Source organism: Mesoplodon bidens (genome assembly GCF_964165515.1).
Source record: "Mesoplodon bidens genome assembly, chromosome: 3".
In the NCBI taxonomy this organism is placed as follows: domain Eukaryota; kingdom Metazoa; phylum Chordata; class Mammalia; order Artiodactyla; family Ziphiidae; genus Mesoplodon; species Mesoplodon bidens.
In genome coordinates this window covers 178,608,545-178,629,107 of record NC_138178.1, presented here as the reverse complement: position 1 = coordinate 178,629,107, position 20,563 = coordinate 178,608,545, and the positions used below count along the sequence as shown (strand labels likewise).

Here is a 20,563-nt window from a genome sequence, read left to right as displayed (position 1 = left end):
CACGAACCCGTGTCCCCTGCATCGGCAGGCGGACTCTCAACCACTGCGCCACCAGGGAAGCCCGGGTTTGTCATTTTAAGCTGCTAACTTTTGTGGTTATTTGTTAGGCAGCAATTGATAATTAGCATACAAAAAGTTGGCCAAAATGTGGAACAGTATTGAACTATGAGACAGTAATTTCATGGGACAATTTTGGGGATCAGTTTGCCCATGTGTAGTGTGTTGAGTGTAGGAATACTCTGCGCTCCAGTGATGCCCCTTGGGTCTTCCTTGGGGAACATCCATGTGTGCATGGGGGCACGAAGACAAGGGTCATCACTGCAGCAACCTCTGTTTCCTCAGCATGAGACCAGTGACCAAAATTCTGCTCTGTCCTTCCAACAAAAGACTATGTTGTCCTGACCATACGTGCACTGTCTTCTAGCTTAACCGGCTCGACTGCCCATGCCCTGCAGTGAGGGCGGCCACCTGCAGGGAGAGGCGATGATGAGCCACACATCGATGGGGCTCAGAGGCCAGCCAGGCACCCTCCCGTGATGACAGAGATCCACTGCAGATTTACAATACCCTCTTGTATCTCATTCCAGGAGTCTTGCAGTTCTGTTTCTACGTTCAGCATTTAATGCCATTTGGGATTTATTTTTAGAACAGGGTGAGGTTGGGGCTCAATTTACCCTTTTCCTCCTCTAAACGGAAACCCCAGCCCCACTGAAAAGTCTGTCTTTTCCACAATGATTGAGGCCTCTAAATTTCAGTGCATAGTTGGGTTTGTTTCTGGACTTCTGGTTTTATTCCACTTGTCCATTTGTCCCTGTACAAATACCACGTGGTTTAATGGATGTAATTTGATATAATACTTTGATATACAGAAGGGCAATTTTCCTCTTCTTTTAGAATTTTTTAAAAATAAATTTACTTATTTTTGGCTGCGTTGGGTCTTCACTGCTGCACATGGGCTTCCTCTAGTTGCGGCGAGCGGGGGCTACTCTTCGTTGTGGTGCGTGGGCTTCTCACTGCGGTGGCTTCTCTTGTTGCGGAGCACAGGCTCTAGGCGCACAGGCTTCAGTAGTTGTGGCACACGGGCTCAGTAGTTGTGGCTCGCAGGCTCTAGAGCGCAGGCTCAGTAGTTGTGGTGCACGAGCTTAGTTGCTCCACGGCATGTGGGATCTTCCCGGACTAGGGCTCAAACCCGTGTCCCCTGCATTCGCAGGCGGATTCTTAACCACTGCGCCACCATGGAAGTCCTTTTTAGAATTTTCTTGACTATTCTTGTGCAGTATCTCTTCCAGATGACTTTAGGGTCAGCCTATCAAGTCACCTGAAAATCCTGTTGACATTTTGGTGGGGATTAAATCGACTTTACAAATTGACTCGTGAAGATTTTAAGTATTTACAACATTGTATTCAGGTGGGAATAGGGCATTTTCTGATTCAGTTAGAGCTCCTGTCAGTCCTACAGTCAAGGTTTAAAGGTTTTTGAAAAACATGGTCTTGGGAATTCTCTGTTGGCCTAGCGGTTAGGATTCCGGACTTTCACTCCTCTGGCCCGGGTTCGGTCCCTGTAACTAACAAGTCGCGCAGCCAAAAACAAACAAAAAAATGTGGTCTTGCACATTTCTTTTCAGGCTTATTCCCGGGGACCGCATGGGTGTTTCGGCGACCGTGAATGGCATCTGAAGATAACTGAGGGCGCGGGTGAGAGGGACACAGAAACGTGATGACACCGGTAACCACAGGTGGCACAAGTGACTGTCAAGGGTGGGGAGACACGGAGGGGGGGGCCACACAACAGGGAGCGGGGTTGCATGGGGGCGTAAGGGCACCGCCACACAGAGGCCGCGGAGCCAGGAAGAGCCGCGGAGCCTGCCCCCAAGCCCGAAGGGAGGGGCCGCCGGTCCCGGGCGAGGGTCTCCACTCTCAACCTGCGCCGATTCGTCGCTGAGCTCTGCTTCTCAGACCCCGCCTGAGGCTCCGCCCACAACAAGGTAAGCCCACAGTCCCTCGTCCCGCCCACAAGGCCCTCAGGTCCCGCCCACCAACCCCTGCTCTCGCTCCGCAGGCCACGCCCACAAACCGCGATACCGCCCATCTGTCCCCGCCCCCGCAAGCCGCTCAGCCTTTCCTCCTGCTGCTGGCGCGCTGGTGTTGCGGCCTGTAGGTCCCAAGTTCCGAGGCCTGGTGGCTGCGTCCCGGCCCGGAGGTCGCGTGTTCGAGTAGTCGCGTCTTTGCCGCGGCCCCAGAGCCCGTGCCCGTTCCGCGGGGCGCAACCGTGGCGGGCAGCGCCGTCCTGGCCCGCGCGGCGAATCTGCCGCTGGGAATCGGCGGGCTCAGCGGCGGCGGCCTCGCGAGAGTCTGGGCGGCGCGGACGCGGCTGCGGACGGGCCCGCGGACGGGCCCGGCGGACGCGCGGGCCGGCGGGCTGACTGGGACCGTGGCCGGCGGGCGGGGGCCCGGCCTCGAGCCGCCGGCATGACTGGCCGCGTGTGCCGCGGCTGCGGCGGCACCGACATCGAGCTGGATGCGGCGCGCGGCGACGCCGTGTGCACCGGCTGCGGCTCGGTGCTCGAGGACAACATCATCGTGTCCGAGGTGCAGTTCGTGGAGAACAGCGGCGGAGGCTCGTCGGCCGTGGGCCAGTTCGTGTCGCTGGACGGTGGGTCCCGGCGGGGCTGGAGGGGCGGAGGACTGGGTGGCCAGTGGCCTCCGTGCGTGTGCGGTTCTGGCTTTAGTAATGGAACTTACCGAAACAGGGGACAGGATGCGGCCTGGGGTCGGGGTCGTGGCCCATCCCCCTCAGTCGGCGCAGTCCCTTCGCTCCTTGGAGCGACAGTTATTTGAATCTGGGGGTCGGGGACGTCAGCGCGTCCCCCTTCTCAGTCATCATAGTCGATTCAGCTCCTTTCGGGTTACAGTTGTATGAATTTAAACACATTTGGATTCGAGTAACACCACAGCGAGGATAGAGTTCCACAGCCCCACGCCTCCCCGCAGCGGCAGCTGCCCTCCGTCCCTGCAGTCTTGTTTTTCAGGAATGCCGCGTAAAGGGAACCAGCCCGTGGGCCACCTTCGGAGACTGGCATCTGTCCCTCAGCCCTGTGCCTTTGGGATTCGCCCAGGCTGTTGCGAGGATCTGGGCTCCTTCCTGTGCACGGCCCACGATTTGCTGAAGGACCTTTGGTTTGTTTCCAGTTGGGGGTGATTATGAATAGAGCTGCTAAAAACTTCGTGGGTGGCTTCTTCCGTGGACATAGGTTTTCATTTCTCTAGGGTGGTTACCCAGGAGTGGATGGTAGCTGTATGTTTAACTTTATAACAAACCACCAAGCGGATTTTCAATGTGGCCGCACCGTTTTGTATTCTCACTAATTGCTTCACCAGAACTTGGTGTTGTCTCTGTATTTATATATCTTTTGGGTGTGTTTTTAGTGTGTTGTGGTGCCTCATCTCCGTGTTAATGCATTTTCCTAATGCATAGTGATGTTAGACAGCATTTAATGTGCTTATTTGCCATCCCTTAATCCCCCTTGCTGAAATGTCTGTTCAAGTAGTTTTTTGCTCATTTTATATTCAGGTTGTTTGTTTCCTTACTGTTGAGTTTTGAGCATTCTTTAAATATTGTAGTTACAAGTCCTTTGTTAAATATGTGATTTGCAGAGCAGTTTAAAATTTTGATTAAAAGTTTTAAAACTTGATGCAGTCCACTTTATTGATTTTTTTCCTTTCATAGATTGTACTTTTCTCTTGTTGCAGAGCATGGGCTCTAGGCACGCAGGCTCAGTAGTTGTGGATCACGGGCTCTAGAGAACAGGCTCAGTAGTTGTGGCACATGGGCTTAGTTGCTTTACGGCATGTGGGATCTTCTCGGACCAGGGCTCGAACCCATGTCCCCTGCATTGGCAGGCAGATTCTTAACCACTGTGCCACCAGGGAAGCCCTGTATAATAAGTCTTGAAATCAGATGTTGTGATTCCGCCAGCTTTGCTCTTCCTTTTCGGAATTTAGTTATTGTAGTTCCCTTCCCTTTTCATTCAATTTTAGAATAAGTTTGTATATATTTACAAAAAACCTTGCTGGGGCTTTGACTGGAATTGCATTAAATCTCTTGATAAATTTGGACAGATTTGACATTTTTACTATATTGTGTTTTCCAATCCATGAGCATAGATGTCTCTCCATTCATTAGGTTTCCTTTGATCTTCCATCATGATTTGTAGTTTTCAGCATATAGCTCCTGTACATATTTTAGACGTTTACCTAAGACCCAAATAGAGCTATTGTAAATAGTATTTTTCAAAAATTCAGTTTTCAGTTGTTCATGGCTGGCATATAGAAATATGGTTGATGTCTGTCATTGGCCTGTTTCTTGAGACCTTGCTAAACTTTAAACTTATTAGTTCTAGGAGTATTTTTTAAAATAGATTCCTTGGGATTCTTGATGTAGACAATCATATTATCTATAAATAGGGGCTGTTTTCTTTCTTTTGTTTCTGTTTCTTGCTTTTGAGCAGACATGCTTGCCTTCTTCCCAGTCTTAGAGGGAAGCATTCACTCTCCTCCCAAGCAATGTGATGTTAGCTATAGGTTTTTAGTTGTTTTTTTTTTTTTTGCGGTATGCGGGCCCCTCACTGCTGTGGCCTCCCCCGTTGTGGAGCACAGGCTCTGGACGCGCAGGCCCAGCGGCCATGGCTCATGGGCCCAGCCGCTCTGTGGCATGTGGGATCTTCCGGGACCGGGGGACGAACCTGTATCCCGTGCATCGGCGGGCGGACTCCCAACCACTGTGCCACCAGGGTTGCCCAGCTATAGGTTTTTGATATTCTTCATCAATAAAGTTGAGGAAGTTCTCTTTCCACTCCTAGTTCGCTGAAAGTTTTTATCGTGAGTGGATGATGAGTTTTGTTTTTCTTCTTTGGTCTGTCAGTGTGGCTGGTTTTTGAATGTTCAGCGTGCTTTGCATTCCTGGGGTAAACCCACTTGATCATGGGGTATTATTCTTTGTATGTGTTGCTAAATTAGATTTGTTAATATTTTGTTGGGAATTCTTACATTTATGTTCATGTGGTATATTAGTGTGCAGTTTTCTTGTAATGTCTTTGTCTGGTTTTGATATCAAGGTAGTGCGCCTCCTGGAATGAGTTGGGAAATGTTCCCTTCTCTTCCGTTTTCTGGAAGGGATTGTGTAGAACTGGTGTTATTTCTCCCTTGACTGTTTGGTGGAATCTACTAATGTAGCTATCTGGGCCTGGAGGTTTCTTTTTCAGAAGTTTTTAATTACAGGTTCAGTTTCTTTAATAGTTGTAGGTTTTATTTATATTTTAGAATATCTCTTTTGTGTCAGGTGAGTTTGTCGTTTTGAGGATTTGGTCCATTTGATCTAAGTTGCTGAATTTATGCACGTAGAGTTGTTGGTACTATTCCCTTATTCTTTGGAGGTCCGCAGGATCTGTAGTGGTGTCTCATTTTCCTTTCAGATATTGGTGTTTTGTATCTTCTCTCTTTTTCCCTTTGTTTCTCCTGCTGGAAGTTTATCAATTTTTTTGATCTTTCCAAAGAACCAGTTTTGGGTTTCATTGCTTTTTTCCTGCTGTTTTCTGCATGGCACACGTCTTTGTGTTCTTTTTGTTGTTGTTGTCCTTATTTTTTTCGTCCTTGTGTTCTTCCTGAGCAACTTCCTGGGACTGCTGTGGGAGAGTCTCCCTGGCGCTGTGTTTGCAGCTTTGTCACGTGTTGCCAAATTGCCCCCTCAGTCATCCAAGACTTTGATGCCTGTTGGGAAGAGAGTAACAACGACAGTAAGAAGGAATAATCATAGTAGCTGACACTTAGCGTTTCCCACGGGAGGCACTGTGCTGAGTGCATCCCTTGTACCTGATGACAGCCTGTCCTCACTGCAGACGACACAGCTGGGTGCAGAGGAGTCCTGGACGTGAGAGATGTGCTGCCACCTGTGGGCGGTGACGTTGGTCCCACGGCCTGTGAGCACAGGCTCAGAGCTGGGTGCCCTTTGGTGGTGTGATTTAAAGGTGGTGTGAACCTGGGCTCACTCTCTGGAGGGCCCCCAGGGAAGCGCTGCAGGCGTCGTGGGTTCTCAGCTCCTGTATAGAGGGCGGAGAGGGAGGGGCGCCGCTGCCTCCCGCAGCCCCTCCCTCCCCTGGGTGGGTCCCTCCCAGACCCCTGGCCTCCTCCCTTCCCTGTCACAAGAGCAGCCACCCTGGTTGTCGACTCTGGCTGCTGTCAGCCTCCCTGGTGCAGAGTGTGTGCCCAGCTGGCCCCCCAGCTCTTCCTTTGCTCCAGCCTCATCCTGGAAGCTGGACCTTCTCTCTGGGGTGCCCTTGTGCAGGGCCCAAGGCCGCTGTCTTTCCTAAGCGTTCTTGCTTACTCTTTGAGAAGGAGTGGTGGATGGTTAGCTCCGCAGTTTACTTGAGAATATGTAAATTAGACGTCAGGGCCCTGTGGCCAGCGGCCCTGTCACCAGCTGGGCTTCTGACTGTGACCCAGGCCCAGGGTCCAGAGGCGAAGGAGCCCAGTCCCCCTGGGTCCCCTGGTAGATGTTTGAGGACCGGCAAAGTGTGAGTCCGGCGTCCCAGGCTGGACTCGCAGAGTGGTGGCAGCTAGGGTGGTGCTGGGGACGTCTGGACTGTGTCTTTCTGTTGATGGGCAGCTGGGGAGGGGATGGGCGTGGCTGAGAGAAGGGACGGATGTGAGGACTGCAGAATGGCAAGGTGGTGGGCGGGGCTGGGGCAGCTGGGCCTTTGCAGGCCTGAGGAGGGTCCCGCTGGGTCATGGGGGAGGGGCTCACCAGAGCGTCAAGGAGCTCAGGGGCAGAGTAGGGCTTCCTGGCACAGGCCCACGCCAGCATCCTGTCCCTGGTGTCGGTGCTGAAGGTCTCGAGGACAGCAGGTCTTTCCCCTGGGTGTCCCCTGCAGTTGATGGTGCGCGGTGAGCCCACGGCCCCTCCCGGGAGCTGTACCTGCCACTCCCCCAGGAGGAAGCCCAGAGGCAGAGGACCTGCTTCCCTGGGTCCTTCCCTTCCTCTTCCAGGGTGCACCCCCATGGGTTCCGTGACCACAGCTTTTAATCGCTGCAAACTTTGTCCCTGAAGTCAAGGTGTATTTAAGTGCTCATGCTCTCGTGGTCATGAGTAATGAGGTGCTTTCCATGTGTAACACGATGAGGAAGGTTTGGTGCCCAGCTCTGGCGGGGGTGGAGCCTCTCTTGCTCACTGGGGCAGCTCCCTGGGTCCTAAAGAACAGCACACCCACCTGCCCTCTGCCTGGCTTGTGCCCTTCCTGGAGAGGGTTCTCTCAGGCACAGCCTACCAGGTGTCCTGGCCAAGCTCTGGTCCTGGAGTTTCGGAGGTTCTGCATCTCTGTTTCTATCTTGTGGCCCCTCAGAGCCCCACTGAGTTTCTGCTGGAAGGGACCTGCTCTCAGGAAATGGTTGAGTTTTGTCCTGGAGGCACTTGGGTGAGAGAGGACTGTTGTTCCTAAAATGTCATTTGCTGCTTTTATCACCTGCCATGCTGCATGCCGTGTGGTTTCCATACTCAGACTTTTAATCGTGACAGAACAGGCTCTTCAGTAGCTGTGTCTGGTTGAGAGAAGTTTAGGTTGCTGCCACTGTTTAGTTATTGGTTCACCAAGGGCAGGAGGTCTGTGTCCAGCCACGTCCCCATGCCCGGGGCTCAGTGTGGACTTGCTGAGTGTCTTTCGGGTGCCTTAGGGGAGTTATGCCCACGTCCGAGCTCAGGTCGAGGGGCCACTGGATTTCCCTTCCGTCCTGGAACCGCCCAGCTGGACCTCGTGCAGTTGTCCCCGCTTAAAAGGAGTTTCACAGCAGTGACGGAAACCCCTCACTTTAAATAAAATGAATGCAGACTTAGGAAAGGTTTTGCTTTCCCGTGTGGGAGGGATCCCTGAGTGAAATGGAGGGCGGTGCTGTGTGCTGCTTTTCTGTTTGTGGTCGTGGGTGTTGGTGTTGCTGGCTTTGTCCTCAGTGCTCAGAGTGGCCGAGAAGCCCCCCCCCGCCCCCCCACCAAGTTGCAGGGGTCAGGCCTTTGCACCTTCTTGCTTTTGCAGCCACAACTGGGAGGGGCACAGGTGCATCTGGGTGGAATTTCCGGCCCCTCCCCTGCTGTCCACAAGGGGGCAGTCTTGGCCCGGCGGTGCTGACAAAAAACTGCAACTTCTACTTGTTAGATGCAGCTGGTTATATCTTGTTTGTTACAGGATCTTGTTATAGAAAACATCCAATGCTTTTAGAAGTAGAGGGAATAATATGAAGGGCGTCTGGAAGCCAAGCACACGGAGCATTGATGGTTTGGGTAAGCGGTGGTAACACCGAGCGTTGATGGTTTGGGTCAGCGGTGGTGGTGCTCAAGCCTTCTTTCACGCTTCAGGGGACCCTGGCCCCGTGGTGGTAGCTGTTTGAGATTTGCTGAATAAGCACTTTTCGTAGGCTCCACCACTGCTTTCCAGATGTTCTCTACTGTAACCAAACCCCCAGTGGGTCGTCTTTGTTGAGTAAAGAACGTGCGTCCATTGGGTAAAGCAGGTTTTGACCTCCGCCCCCTCCCTTCCCCCAGCTGGCTGGACCCAGGAAGGCACCTTCCTTGCCAGGACTTAGTCTCTGTTGCTTCTGGGAGCACGTGAGGGACTGAGGCTACGTACAGGGACCTTGGGGAGCACCAGGGTGGTGTGTGTGTGTATATGTGGGTGTGTGTGAGTGTGCATGGGGACAGCAAGCATCAGCTCCCAGAGCAGGTGGGGCCGGAGCAGCCCCAGGAGGGGTGACTGGGGCGTTGGGGAGAGACAGGGAAGGACAGCACAGCAGCAGGAAGTAGAGGTCCTGGAAGTGCACGGGGGGGGGGGGCGTGCAGAGAGTGCGGGGGGGGGGGGTGAGGGGAGAGGGGCAGGGGAGGGTGTGACCTCTCAAGGTCTTGCAGTGCATTTAACGCTCACCCAGAACGAGTCTCCACTCTTACTTAGCAGCATCTTTGTGTGACCTGTCCTGGTCGCTTCCCATCTGGGTCTAAGCAGGGAGAGGTGGCTGGGAGGAAGGCCACCCAGGGTCCTTGTGCCTGGAAGGTGGGGTTTCAGGGGATTTATACCTTCACATTGTCCTTTTTCTAATGCAACATTATTGTAATTGCTTAAAACACGTGCTGATTTCCGTTAAAACAATATGGTGATTTTTTTTCCTTTTTCTCAAATAAAAGTTGGGCAGCACTGGACACAGGTCAAAATGTGGCTGTCCTCGTCGGGTGACTGAGGGATTGTGGCCTTCTTCAGTGGGTCCTGTGTCTAAAAGATCACAAATATAAAAATTCTAAAGTTTATAAAAGCTGCCCGTTTATAAAAGCTGCCACAAAATAAGGGGGTACAAGATGCAGACCCCCAGGCTCAGGCCGGTGGGCTCGTGTCAGGCTTCTGCAGAGTCAGAGGTAACACTGGAGTGTTGGAAGCTCCTCATTTCTGGGCTGGGTGGACAGGTCTCCCCTGGGCCCTGCACTGCTCCTGGCTCCTCTCCAGGCCCCCAGTGTGCCCTGCCTGGCCCTCTCTCTCCCTGCCCTCTATAGCCAGCTTCTTGAAGACAAGTTTGTGGTAACTTGTCAGGGCAGTGATAGAAAACCAACACACCCAGGGTGACAGCAAAACCTTCCCCAGGCACTGCCACCTGTCCCCAGGCTCCACATCCTCCTGTGAGAGAGCCCTGGGCTCCCTGCCAGTCCCCACTGGGGCCGGCGCTTAGACCCCACTGTCGGACCACAGGAGTTGGTGGGGGTCACTGCCCAGCCCTGGGCCTCAGCCCCAAGGAAGCTGCTGAGGCGGGGACGCTGGGTGCTGGGGCCACCGGCCAGCCAGCCCCCTGCTGTGGTCCCGGCTACTTCCACCTGCTCGTAGCCCACTAACTGCCCAGCCCGGCCTACTTGTTGCTCGTTTCAAAGTCTTCTTAGCCAATCTTATTTCTTTTTTTCCCAGCTGAACTTTAGAATCATTTTGCTGAGATCTTTAAAGAATCTCGTTAGTACTCGTTTGGGATTTGGTTGCAGTCCCAGAGAAGCTGAAGGCCGACTTGTTCTCCGCTGTCTGTGCTGGTAGCTGGCCTTTGGATGACCCAGAGGTCCCTACTGGCCCCAGGAGGTGGGCCGTGTGTTTTCCTCAGGGGCCTATTCTCGGACTTCAGTGATCTGGCTTCCCAGATCCCTGTCACTTCTGAGTTTCCATTTCATCCTCCAGCAGGCCCTGCACCCTTACCTCCCCCACGAGGCTAACAGTGTGAGGTCGTGTTCCCTAACTTCAGGAGCCTCTAATCCTTTGCACTGTACTTTGTAACAGACACACTGGCCTGTGGGATGCACAGCGCTTCCCGCCCCCTGGCCTGTGCTTGGCCGCCTGCGCCCCTCACTTTAGCGCGGTGCTCGTTTGAAGATCGTGCTTCAACGCTGGGGTTTGTAAGTCTGGTGAACAACCCGGGTGTCCACCGGGCTGTCTTCACAGGGTATCAGGGCAGAAGTCCCCGCCCTGAAGCCCTGCAGAGTGGAGTACGTGAGACGTCCTGGGGAGGCTTGGAGCTGGTGGGAAGTTCAAAACAGAGCGCCCCTAGGTGCAGCTATGGCTACGCTTTGGGTCCAGGGCTTCCTAGGTTGCTGCTCTGTGAGCGGGCAGGACACAGATGGGTGGAGGTGCAAGCGTCTCTTGCAGACTGGCTCCTGCCCTCCGAGAGCCCACCTCCCCCCCCCCCCCGGCCCCGGGAGATGGATGCGATCATAAATGTGAATTGGCTGGCCCAGGGCCCGCAGAGGGCCAAGGTTAGGGGCCGGGCCGGGCCGGGCCGGGCTGGGCCTGGGCTGTAGTTTGGAGAGCTGTGTGACAGTGTATTCTGGGACATGGTTAGAGAATGCAGATGGGCATGGTCCATGCCCTCGGCTCCAGGTCAAGGCCACGACCTTGGTAGCAGGGCAGAGGTGGGAGTGGTGCTGCGGGATGCTCGCTGCTGCCTCCTGCCCCGATCCTGCTCCAGAGACACTGATGCAACGAAACGGCTGTTAACACAGATCTCTGCTCATGAGTCTCATTTGTGTCTCTAGGTGCCGGCAAAACCCCGACCCTGGGCGGCGGCTTCCACGTGAACCTGGGAAAGGAGTCAAGAGCACAGACCCTGCAGAACGGTACTTCCCGCCGTGGGTGCTGCTGGAAGAGGGTGGGCTCCTGAGGCGGGACAGGGATGTGGGACGAAGGATAGGAGTGACAGCCTGCCGTGACCCCCCCATCCTTGTCACCAAGCCAGTGCAGGCCCCACTTCTGGGAGGACTTGTTGGCGGAGTCCCCTCCCCGGGTCGTCAGGACCCTGCCTGTGTGCCCTCCAGTGCCCTGGGCCTCCTGCAGGGGCTCTCTGCCAGGGCTACTCTGAGGTCTCTGGACCCTAACGGGCCCACACCTGTTTGTTACAGTTTCAGTCGTGGTAAGCACAGGAAAAACAAATTTATAGCAGTTTGATGTGTGGTGCCATTTTTGTTGTATTTTGTAACCGTCCCAGTCCACAACAGATTGGAGAAATGTCTGTTCAAACCTTGGCCTGTTTTTAATTGGGTTATTTGTCTTCTTATTGAATTGTAAAAATTCTTTATGTGTTTTAGATACAAGTCTCTCTTATCAGTTATATGATTTGCAGAAAATTTTCACCCATTCTGTGGGTTTTTTCACTCTTGATGGTATGCTTTGAAGCACTAAGTTTTTTAATTTTGATGATGTGCGGTATATTTACTCCTTTGTTGCCTGTGCTTTTTGTGTCATAAGAAAGATTGCCTGATTCAATCCAAATTGCAAAGATTTATGCTTATGTTTCCTTCTGAGTGTTATGGATTTAGCTCTTAGGTTGAGGTTTTGATCCACTCTGAGTTAGTTTTTGTGTCTAGTGTAAGGTAAGGGCCCTACTTCACTCTTTTGCATGTGGATATCCAGCTTTCTCAGCATCATTTGCTGAACAGACTGTATTCAGTTGGCACCCTTGTCAAAAGTCAGTTGACCATAAACGTGAGGGTTTGGATTCTCCCCTCTGTTCCATTGGTCTGTGTCTGCCCTTTTGCTAGTATCACACTGTTTTGGTTACTGCATCTTTGTAGCAAGTTCTGAAATCAGGAAGTGTGAGTCCTCCCAATTTGTTCTTCATTTTGAACATTGTTTTGTTGACTATTCTGAGTCCCTTGAATTTATATATGAATTTTAGGTTCAGTGTGTCAGTTTCTGCGAAGCAGCCAACTGGGATTTTAATAGGGATTACATTGACTCTGTAGATCCATTCAGGGAATATTGCCGTCTTAACAAGACGAAGTCTTCTGAAACCTGAATGTGGAATGTCTTTCCATTGATTTAGGTCTTCCATAATTTGTTTCAACAATTTTTATGGTTTTCAGAGTATAAGTTGTACATTTCTGTGCTAAATTTATTCCTAAATATTTTATTCTTTTTGACTATTGTAAATTGAATTGCTTTTTTCATTTCATTTTTTGGTTGTTGTTGCCAGTGTATAGAAATATGAGAGGTATTTGTATATTGATCTTCTATCCTGCAGCCCTTGAAAAACCCACATATTATAATAGTTTTTTTAGTGGATTCCTGAGAATTTTCTATATATAAGATCACGACATCTGAAAATAGATAGAGCTTTGCTATACTTTCCAATCTAGACACCTTTTTTTTTTTTTTTTTTTTTTTGCGGTACGCGGGCCTCTCACTGCCGTGGCCTCTCCCGTTGCGGAGCACAGGCTCCGGACGCGCAGGCTCAGCGGCCATGGCTCATGGGCCCAGCCGCTCCGCGGCATGTGGGATCCTCCCGGACTGGGGCATGAACCCATGTCCCCTGCATCGGCAGGTGGACTCTCAACCACTGCCCCACCAGGGCAGTGCTAGACACCTTTTAATTTTCTTCCCTGATAGCCCTGGCTAGAACCTCCAGCACCACAGTGAATCCAGGTGTCTTATTCCTGATTTCAGGGGAAGCGTCCAGTCTCTCACCATTAAGTGTGATGTTGGCTGTGGTCAGCTCAGGCAGGGACACCCTCTGCTGGGACCTTTCAGACACTCTGTGAGGACGCTGTCAGGAATGTTATGGCACATAAGAGTGCCTCCGTATTGGGTGTGTCCCTAAGCCCCACGATCTTCACTTGCACGCTGGGAAGATGGGCTTGGTGAGGTCCAGCATCCTTACCTATATGCTGGTCACCTTCTCCTTGGCTCCCGAGGACCCACCTCCTGTTGCTGCTGTGGATGGGAGTGGCCAGCACAGACTCGGCCAGCCACTCCCCAGTCCAGTAGGGCTGACATCCACGTCGGCTGACTACCGTGAGGGCAGGTGGTGGGCTTCTAATTATGACTCGCATCGAAATGTTTTAAATTTTCCATTGAGCTTTTTCCTTTGACCCCATGGGTTTATTCGTGTTGCTGGCTCTTCCAGTTGATTCTTCTGTGTTTAGAGCTCATACTCTGTTGGACTTCAGTCTTTTGAAATGATTTGACGCTTGCGTTATGGCCCAACATATGGTCAATTACAGTCAGTTTGGGCACTTGAAAATATTTTTCTGCAAAAAGTGGGGTGTTCTGTACATGTCACTTGGGTCAGATTTCCTCCCAGTGCTCACTGATTTTGGTTCTGCTTGTCTGTCTGTCACTGAAAGGGCATATTAAGATCTCCATGATGATTGTGGATTTGTCCATTTCTCCCCACAGTTTTGTTGGTCTTTTGTTTTGCCTGTTTTAAGACTATGTGTATACAAGTTTAGCGCATACAAACTTATTTATTTATTTAGGCCGTGCTGTGCAGCTTGCAGGATCTCAGTTCCCCAACCAGGGATTGAACCCAGGCCATGGTGGTGAAAGCCCGGAATCCTAACCATTAGAACACCAGGGAACTCCTTAGGGAACACAAATTCACAATTATTCCTGGCTGGTAGCCTGAGCCTCCATTGCTAAAGTAGTGCTCTGGCCTTCAATCCCACTTGTATTGGCCTAGTTCCACCTGCTTTCTTCTAGCTGGTGCTATCACATAATCTTTCTTTTTCTCTGTGGCTGACTTTAAGATCTTCTGCACATGAAGAAGTTTATGCCCTATAGAGAATGTATCTATTTCCGGACTTCCCTGGTGGCGCAGTGGTTGAGCGTCCGCCTGCCGAAGCAGGGGACACGGGTTCGTGCCCCGGTCCGGGAAAATCCCACATGCCGTGGAGCGTCTGGGCCCGTGAGCCATGGCCGCTGAGCCTGCGCATCCAGAGCCTGTGCTCCGCAACGGGAGAGGCCACGACAGTTAGAGGCCCGCGTACAGCAAAAAAAAAAAAAAAAAAAAAAAAGAATCCGCCTGCCAATGCAGGTGACACGGGTTCGAGCCCTGGTCTGGGAATATCCCACATGCTGTGGAACAGCTAAGCCCATGCACCACAGCTGCTGAGCCTGAGCTCTAGAGCCTGCAAGCCACAACTGCTGAGCCCATGTGCCACAACTACTGAAACCCACACACCTAGAGCCTGTGCTCGGCAACAAGAGATGCCACCGCAATGAGAAGCCTGCGCACCACAACGAAGAACAGCCCCCGCTTGCCGCAACTAGAGATAGCCTGCACACAGCAAGGAAGACCCAACACAGCCATAAATGAATGAATGAATGAATAAATAAATGAATAAATAAATTAAAAAAAATAAAATAAATGGAAAAAAAACAAAAAGAACGTATATATTTCCAAAAACCTAGAATAGGTGGTACATCGGACTCAAATCAGTTGTAGTTGTAAACAGCAGCATTCATGCAGACATATTCATGGCAGTAAAACTGGAAACTAGCAATAAAGAAAGAGAAATAACCCACCTAATTAAAAAAAAAACTTTAAATAGCCCTTGGTTTAAGTACAAAATCAAAGCAGAACTCACGGACTCCTCGGAACGGGCTCGGTGAGGTCTGAGGCCGAGGTGGAGCCCACTCAGCTGTTCGGGGAAGCCCAGAGCCCTGGGGAGCAGCCTAGTCTGTCTTCCTCCTCACACCTTTCCCGGGGGCTCCTGCCTGGGGTCAGCGGTCTGTGGCCTGGCCCCTGAGGAGGGTCTGGCCCTCCCTCCGCCCACCGTGGCAGGTGTCCTCTCCTGTCTTCGGCTGCCTCCCCCGGTGTTATCGTCCTGTCTCTGTGTGGGTGGGGGCTGCAGGGACCGAGGGGGGCCATCTCTCCACAAGTCGCCTCTTTTCTCTGGACCGGACCGGAGCTGGCCTGTTGTCCTCCCCTGGGGAAGACTCCTGTCTTTTCACTTCCCACCACCCACCCCCAGTCTGTTGGGTTGGGTTGAAATCTATAGATTTAACTTCAGCTGTTACTATTTGTGTTAGGTTTTGGGTGCCTTTCTTAGAGAACAAGAGAGTTGGGAGAGGAACAGACAGCTTGGATTGTGATTCCGTTCACGCGGGGGTCTGCGCCTCCTGGCCCCCCTCCCTCCCTGGAGGTGTGGTGCCCGCGCAGGTCCCTCTCTTGGGCCGTCTCTGGTTTATTGGGAACGTGCTCAGGTCCCAACTGAGGTGCAGCTCAGTGAGAGAGAAGCCCTGGACTCTGTCTTCCCTCTGGGTGCCTGGGAGGGGCTGGAGCGGGTGCCCCACTTAGCGTGGAAAGGGCATCCTGGGCGCCAGGGAGGGGATTTGGTCCAATCTGAGTTTCCGTCTCATTCTCTTTTTCTTTCTTAACTTGGACCTTTTGGGGTTTTCTCTCTATCTTTGAAGTTCTGAAATGCCTCTAGGCTGGAGCATTGGTCACTGACTTGATGAGCCCTTTCACATGGGAGACATTTCTCAGGGAAACTTCTTATTCTGTTCTTTTGGTTTGTCTGTTTTTCTTGGTATAACGTATGTATGGTAAAGTGCGTAAAATATACCAGCTTTAAGTGAATTGCTTGATTAATGTGTATGACTTAAGGCCTGGGCTCAGATCATGGTTGAGCATGTTTCTTTTACCCCAGGAAGCTCCCCACTGTCGATTAGTTTTACTTGGTTTTCTACTTCAGACAATGACAATCACAGAGAATGTCCTTTTGGTGTGTGTATATCAGCAGTTTGTTTACTGCCATGTAGGATTTCATTTGTGAATATACCGCAACTTATTTATCTGCTTTTCCTATCCATGGACGTTTGGCATCTCCAATTTTGGCTGCCTTGTGTGTTCTTTTTTTTAAAATACTTTTTTACATTCTTTATTTTTAACATTTATTTTATTTTTTTGGGCTGCATTGGGTCTTAGTTGTGGCACGCGGGATCTTTGTTGAGGTGTGCAGGATCTTTCTTTGTGGTGCTTGGGCTCTTTGTTGCGGCGCTGGACTTCTCTCTAGTTGTGGCACGTGGGATCCGTAGTTTGCAGCGCATGGGCTCTGTAGTTTGCGGCACATGGGCTCTCTCGTTGAGGTGCATGAGTTCAGTAGTTGTGGCGTGAGGGCTTAGTTGCCCCGCGGCACGTGGGATGTTAATTCTCTGACCAGGGATCTACCCGAGTCCCCTGCATTGGAAGGCAGATTCTTTACCACTGGTTTCCTTTGCTGTGCAAAAGCTTGTAAGTTTGATTAGGTCCCATTTGTTTATTTTTGTTTTTATTTCTATTGCCTTGGGAGACTGACCTAAGAAAACAATGGTACAATTTACGTCAGAGAATGTTTTGACTATGATCTCTTCTAGGAGTTTTATGGTGTCATGTCCTTTATTTATTTATTTATTTGGTTGTGCCGGGTCTTAGTTGTGGCAGGCGGGCTCCTTAGTTGCAGCTCTCGGGCTCCTTAGTTGCGGCTCACCAGCTCCTTGGTTGCAGCATGCAGGCTCCTTAGCTGTGGCATGCAAACTCTTAGCTGTGGCATGCATGTGGCATCTAGTTCCCTGATTAGGAATCAAACCCAGGCCCCCTGCATTGGGAGCATGGAGTCTTAACCACTGCACCACCAGGGAAGTCCCTGTGGTGTCATGTATTATGTTTAAGTCTTTAAGCCATTTTGAGTTTATTTTTGTGTATGGTGTGAGTGTGTGTTCTAACTTCATTGATTTACATGCATCTGTCCAACTTTCCCAGCACCACTTGCTGAAGAGACTGTCTTTTTCCCATTTTATATTCTTGCCTCCTTTGTCGAAGATTAATTGACTGTAGGTGTATGGGTTTATTTCTGGGCTCTCTATTGTGTTCCACTGATCTGTAAGTCTGTTTGTACCAATACCACACCATTTTGATTACCATAGCTTTGCAGTATTGTCTGAAGTCTGGGAGAGTTATGCCTCCTGCTGTGTTTTTTTCCTCAGGATTGCTTTGGCAATTCTGGGTCTTTTATGGTTCCATAAAAATTTTGGGGTTATTTGTTCCTGTTCTGTGAAAAATGTCATGGGTATTTTGATAGGGTTCACATTAAATCTGTAGATTGCTTTGGATAGTATTGCCATTTTAACAATATTAATTCTTCCAATCCAAGAGCATGGGATATCTTTCCATTTCTTTGAATCCTCTTTAATTTCCTTTATTAATGCTTTATAGTTCTCAGCATATAAGTCTGTTACCTCCTTGATCAGGTTTATTCCTAGGTGTATATATATATATATATATATATATATATAGGGTTTTTTTGGTGTTATTTCAAAAGGTATTGTTTTTTTACATTCCTTTTCTGATATTTCATTGTTGGTGTAAAGAAATGCAGCCAATTTTTGAATGTTGGTCTTGTATCGTGCTACTTTGCTGAATTCATTTATTAGGTCTAGTAGTTATTGTGTGGAGTCCTTAGGGTTTTCTATATATAGTATCCTGTCATCTGCATGTATTGACAGTTTTACCTCTTCCCTTCCAGTTTGGATACGTTTTATTTCTTTTTCTTGTCTGATTGCTGTGGCTAGGACTTCCAATACTACATTGAATAGAAGTGGTGAGAGTGGGCATCCTTGTCTTGTTTGAGATTTTAGGAGGAACGCTTTTAGCTTTTCACTGTTGAGTATTATATTGGCTGTGGGTTTGTCATAAATGGCTTTTATTATGTTGAGATATGTTCCCTCTATTCCCACTTTGGTAAGAGTTTTTATCATGAATGGATGTTGAATCATGTCGGATGCTTTTTCTGCATCATTTGAGATGACCATGTGGTTTTGGACTTTTCTTTTGTTAATGTGGTGTATTACATTGATTGATTTGTGAATGTTGAACCATCCTTGTGAACTTGGGATAAATCCCACTTGGTCATGGTGTATGATCTTTTTTTTTTTTTTTTTTTTTTTTTTGTGGTACGCGGGCCTCTCACTGTTGTGGCCTCTCCCGTTGCGGAGCACAGGCTCCGGATGCGCAGGCTCAGCGGCCATGGCTCACGGGCCCAGCCGCTCCGCGGCATGTGGGATCTTCCCGGACCGGGGCACGAACCCGTGTCTCCTGCATCGGCAGGCAGGCTCTCAACCACTGCGCCACCAGGGAAGCCCTGATCTTTTTTATGTGTTATTGGATTCGGTTTGATAATATTTTGTTGAGAATTTTTGCATCTGTGTTCATCAAAGATATTGGCTTGTCATTTTCTTTTTTGGTGGTGTCTTTGTCTGGTTTTGCTATCAGGGTGATGGTGGCTTCATAGAATGTCTTTGGGAGTGTTTCCTCCTCTTTATTCTTTTGGAAGAGTTTGAGAAGGATTGGTATAAATTCATCTTTGTATGTTTGGTAGAATTTGCTTGTGAAGCCATCTGGTCCTGGACTTTTGTTTGTAGGGAGGTTTTTGTTTTGTTTTTTTAACAGATTCTATTTCACTTCTAGTGATTGGTCTGTTCAAATCATCTATTTCTTCTTGATTCAGTTTTGGTGGGCAGTATGTTTCTAGAAAGTTGTTCATTTCTTCTAGGTTGTCAGATTTGTTGGTGTATAATTGTTCATAGTATTCTCTTATTTTTTTTTGTATTTCTGCAGTGTCAGTTGAGATTTCTCCTTTTTCATTTCTTATTATGTTTATCTGGGTTCTCTTTTCTTCTTGGTGAGCCTGGCCAGAGGTTTGCCAATTGTGTTTACCCTTTTAAAGAAGCAGCTCTTGGTTTTACTGATTTTTTTTCCTATTTTTAAAAATCTCTATCTCATTTATTTCCTCCATGATCTTTATTATTTCCTTCCTTCTGCTGACTTTAGGTTTTGTTTGTTCTTCTTTTTCTAATTGTTTTAGGTGGTAGGTTAGGTTGTTTACTTGAGACTTTTCTTATTTTTTGATGAAGGCCTGTATTGCTATGAACTTCCCTCTAAGAATTGCTTATGCTGTATCCCATAGATTTTGTATGGTTGTGCTTTCATTGTTGTCTGTCTTAAGGTATTTGTAGCATGTTATTTAGTCTTCTGTAGTCTTTTTTTTCCTCATTTCTTTCCTGTGGTTGATGTCTAGTTTCATTGGCATGTTGGTCAGGGAAGACGCTTGAAATAATTCCTGTAGTTCTAAATTTGTTGAGGTTAGTTTTGTGCCCTAGTATGTGGTCAGTCCTAGAGAGTGTTCCATGTACGTTTGAAAAGAATGTGTATTCTGGTGGGGTTTTTTTGGATGTAATGTCCTGAAAGTATCAATTAAGTCTAACTGTTGTATTATTTAGGACCTCTGTTGCCTTATTGATTCTCTGTCTGGAAGATCTGTCCATTGGGTGAGTGGGATGTTAAAGTCTTCTACTATTATTATCCTATCCTGTCTGCCTTTATCTCTGTTAGTATTTGTTTTATGTATTTGGGTGCTCCTATATTAGGTGCATATATGTTGACGAGTGTAAAATCCTTTTCTTGTATTGATCCTTTTATCATTATATGGTGTCCTTTATCTTTCCTTATGGCCTTTGTTTTAAAGTCTATTTTGTCTGATATGAATAGTGTGACTCCCGCTTTCTTGTCATTTCAGTTTGCACAAAATATCTTTTTCCATCCCCTCACTTCCATCCCCTCACTTTCAATCTGTGTGTGTCCTTTGCCCTAAAGTGGGTCTCTTGTAGGCAGTGTGTTATAGGCTCATGTTTTTTAAAAAAATAAATTTATTTATTTATTTATTTATTTTTGGCTGTGTTGGGTCTTTGTTGCTGCGCATGGGCTTTCTCTAGTTGTGGTGAGCGGGGGCTACTCTTTGTTGTGGTGTGTGAGTTTCTTATTTTGGTGGCTTCTCTTGCTGCAGAGCACAGGCTCTAGGTTCATGGGCTTCAGTAGTTGTGGCACATGGGCTTAGTAGTTGTGGCTTGCGGGCTCTAGAGCACAGGCTCAGTAGCTGTGGCTCACGGGCTTAGTTGCTTCGCGGCATGTGGGATCTTCCTGGACCAGGGCTCGAACCCGTGTCCCCTGCATTGGCAGGCAGATTCCTAACCACTGCGCCACCAGGGAAGCCTGGCTCTTGTTTTTTTCTCCAGTCTGCCACTCTGTGTCTTTTGATTGGAGCATTCAGTCTATTGACATTTAAGGTAATTATTGATACATATGTATTTATTGCCATTTCAGACCTTGTTTTGCAGTTGATTCTTTGTTTCTTCTTTGTTCCTTTCTTTTTGTTTTTCTTTTTGTGGTTTGATGATTTCCTTTCATGCTTGTGTTC

At 49.2% G+C, this 20,563-nt stretch overlaps 1 protein-coding gene across 4 annotated transcripts in view; it reads left to right on the top strand.

The window, feature by feature from the left end:
• The first annotated feature begins 2,136 nt into the window (after positions 1-2,136).
• BRF1 (BRF1 general transcription factor IIIB subunit) overlaps positions 2,137-20,563 on the top strand; it is a 71,452-nt gene continuing 53,025 nt past the window's right edge. For 3 of the 4 annotated variants that reach the window (XM_081230366.1, XM_081230363.1, XM_081230364.1), the window contains exons 1-2: positions 2,138-2,653; positions 11,090-11,170. In XM_081230366.1, the coding sequence (XP_081086492.1) occupies positions 2,470-2,653; positions 11,090-11,170 (265 nt within the window). In that variant the 5' untranslated portion in view covers positions 2,138-2,469. Of the gene's footprint in view, positions 2,654-11,089; positions 11,171-20,563 lie in introns of all 4 variants that reach the window. The other variant, XM_081230365.1, reaches the window with a different exon arrangement.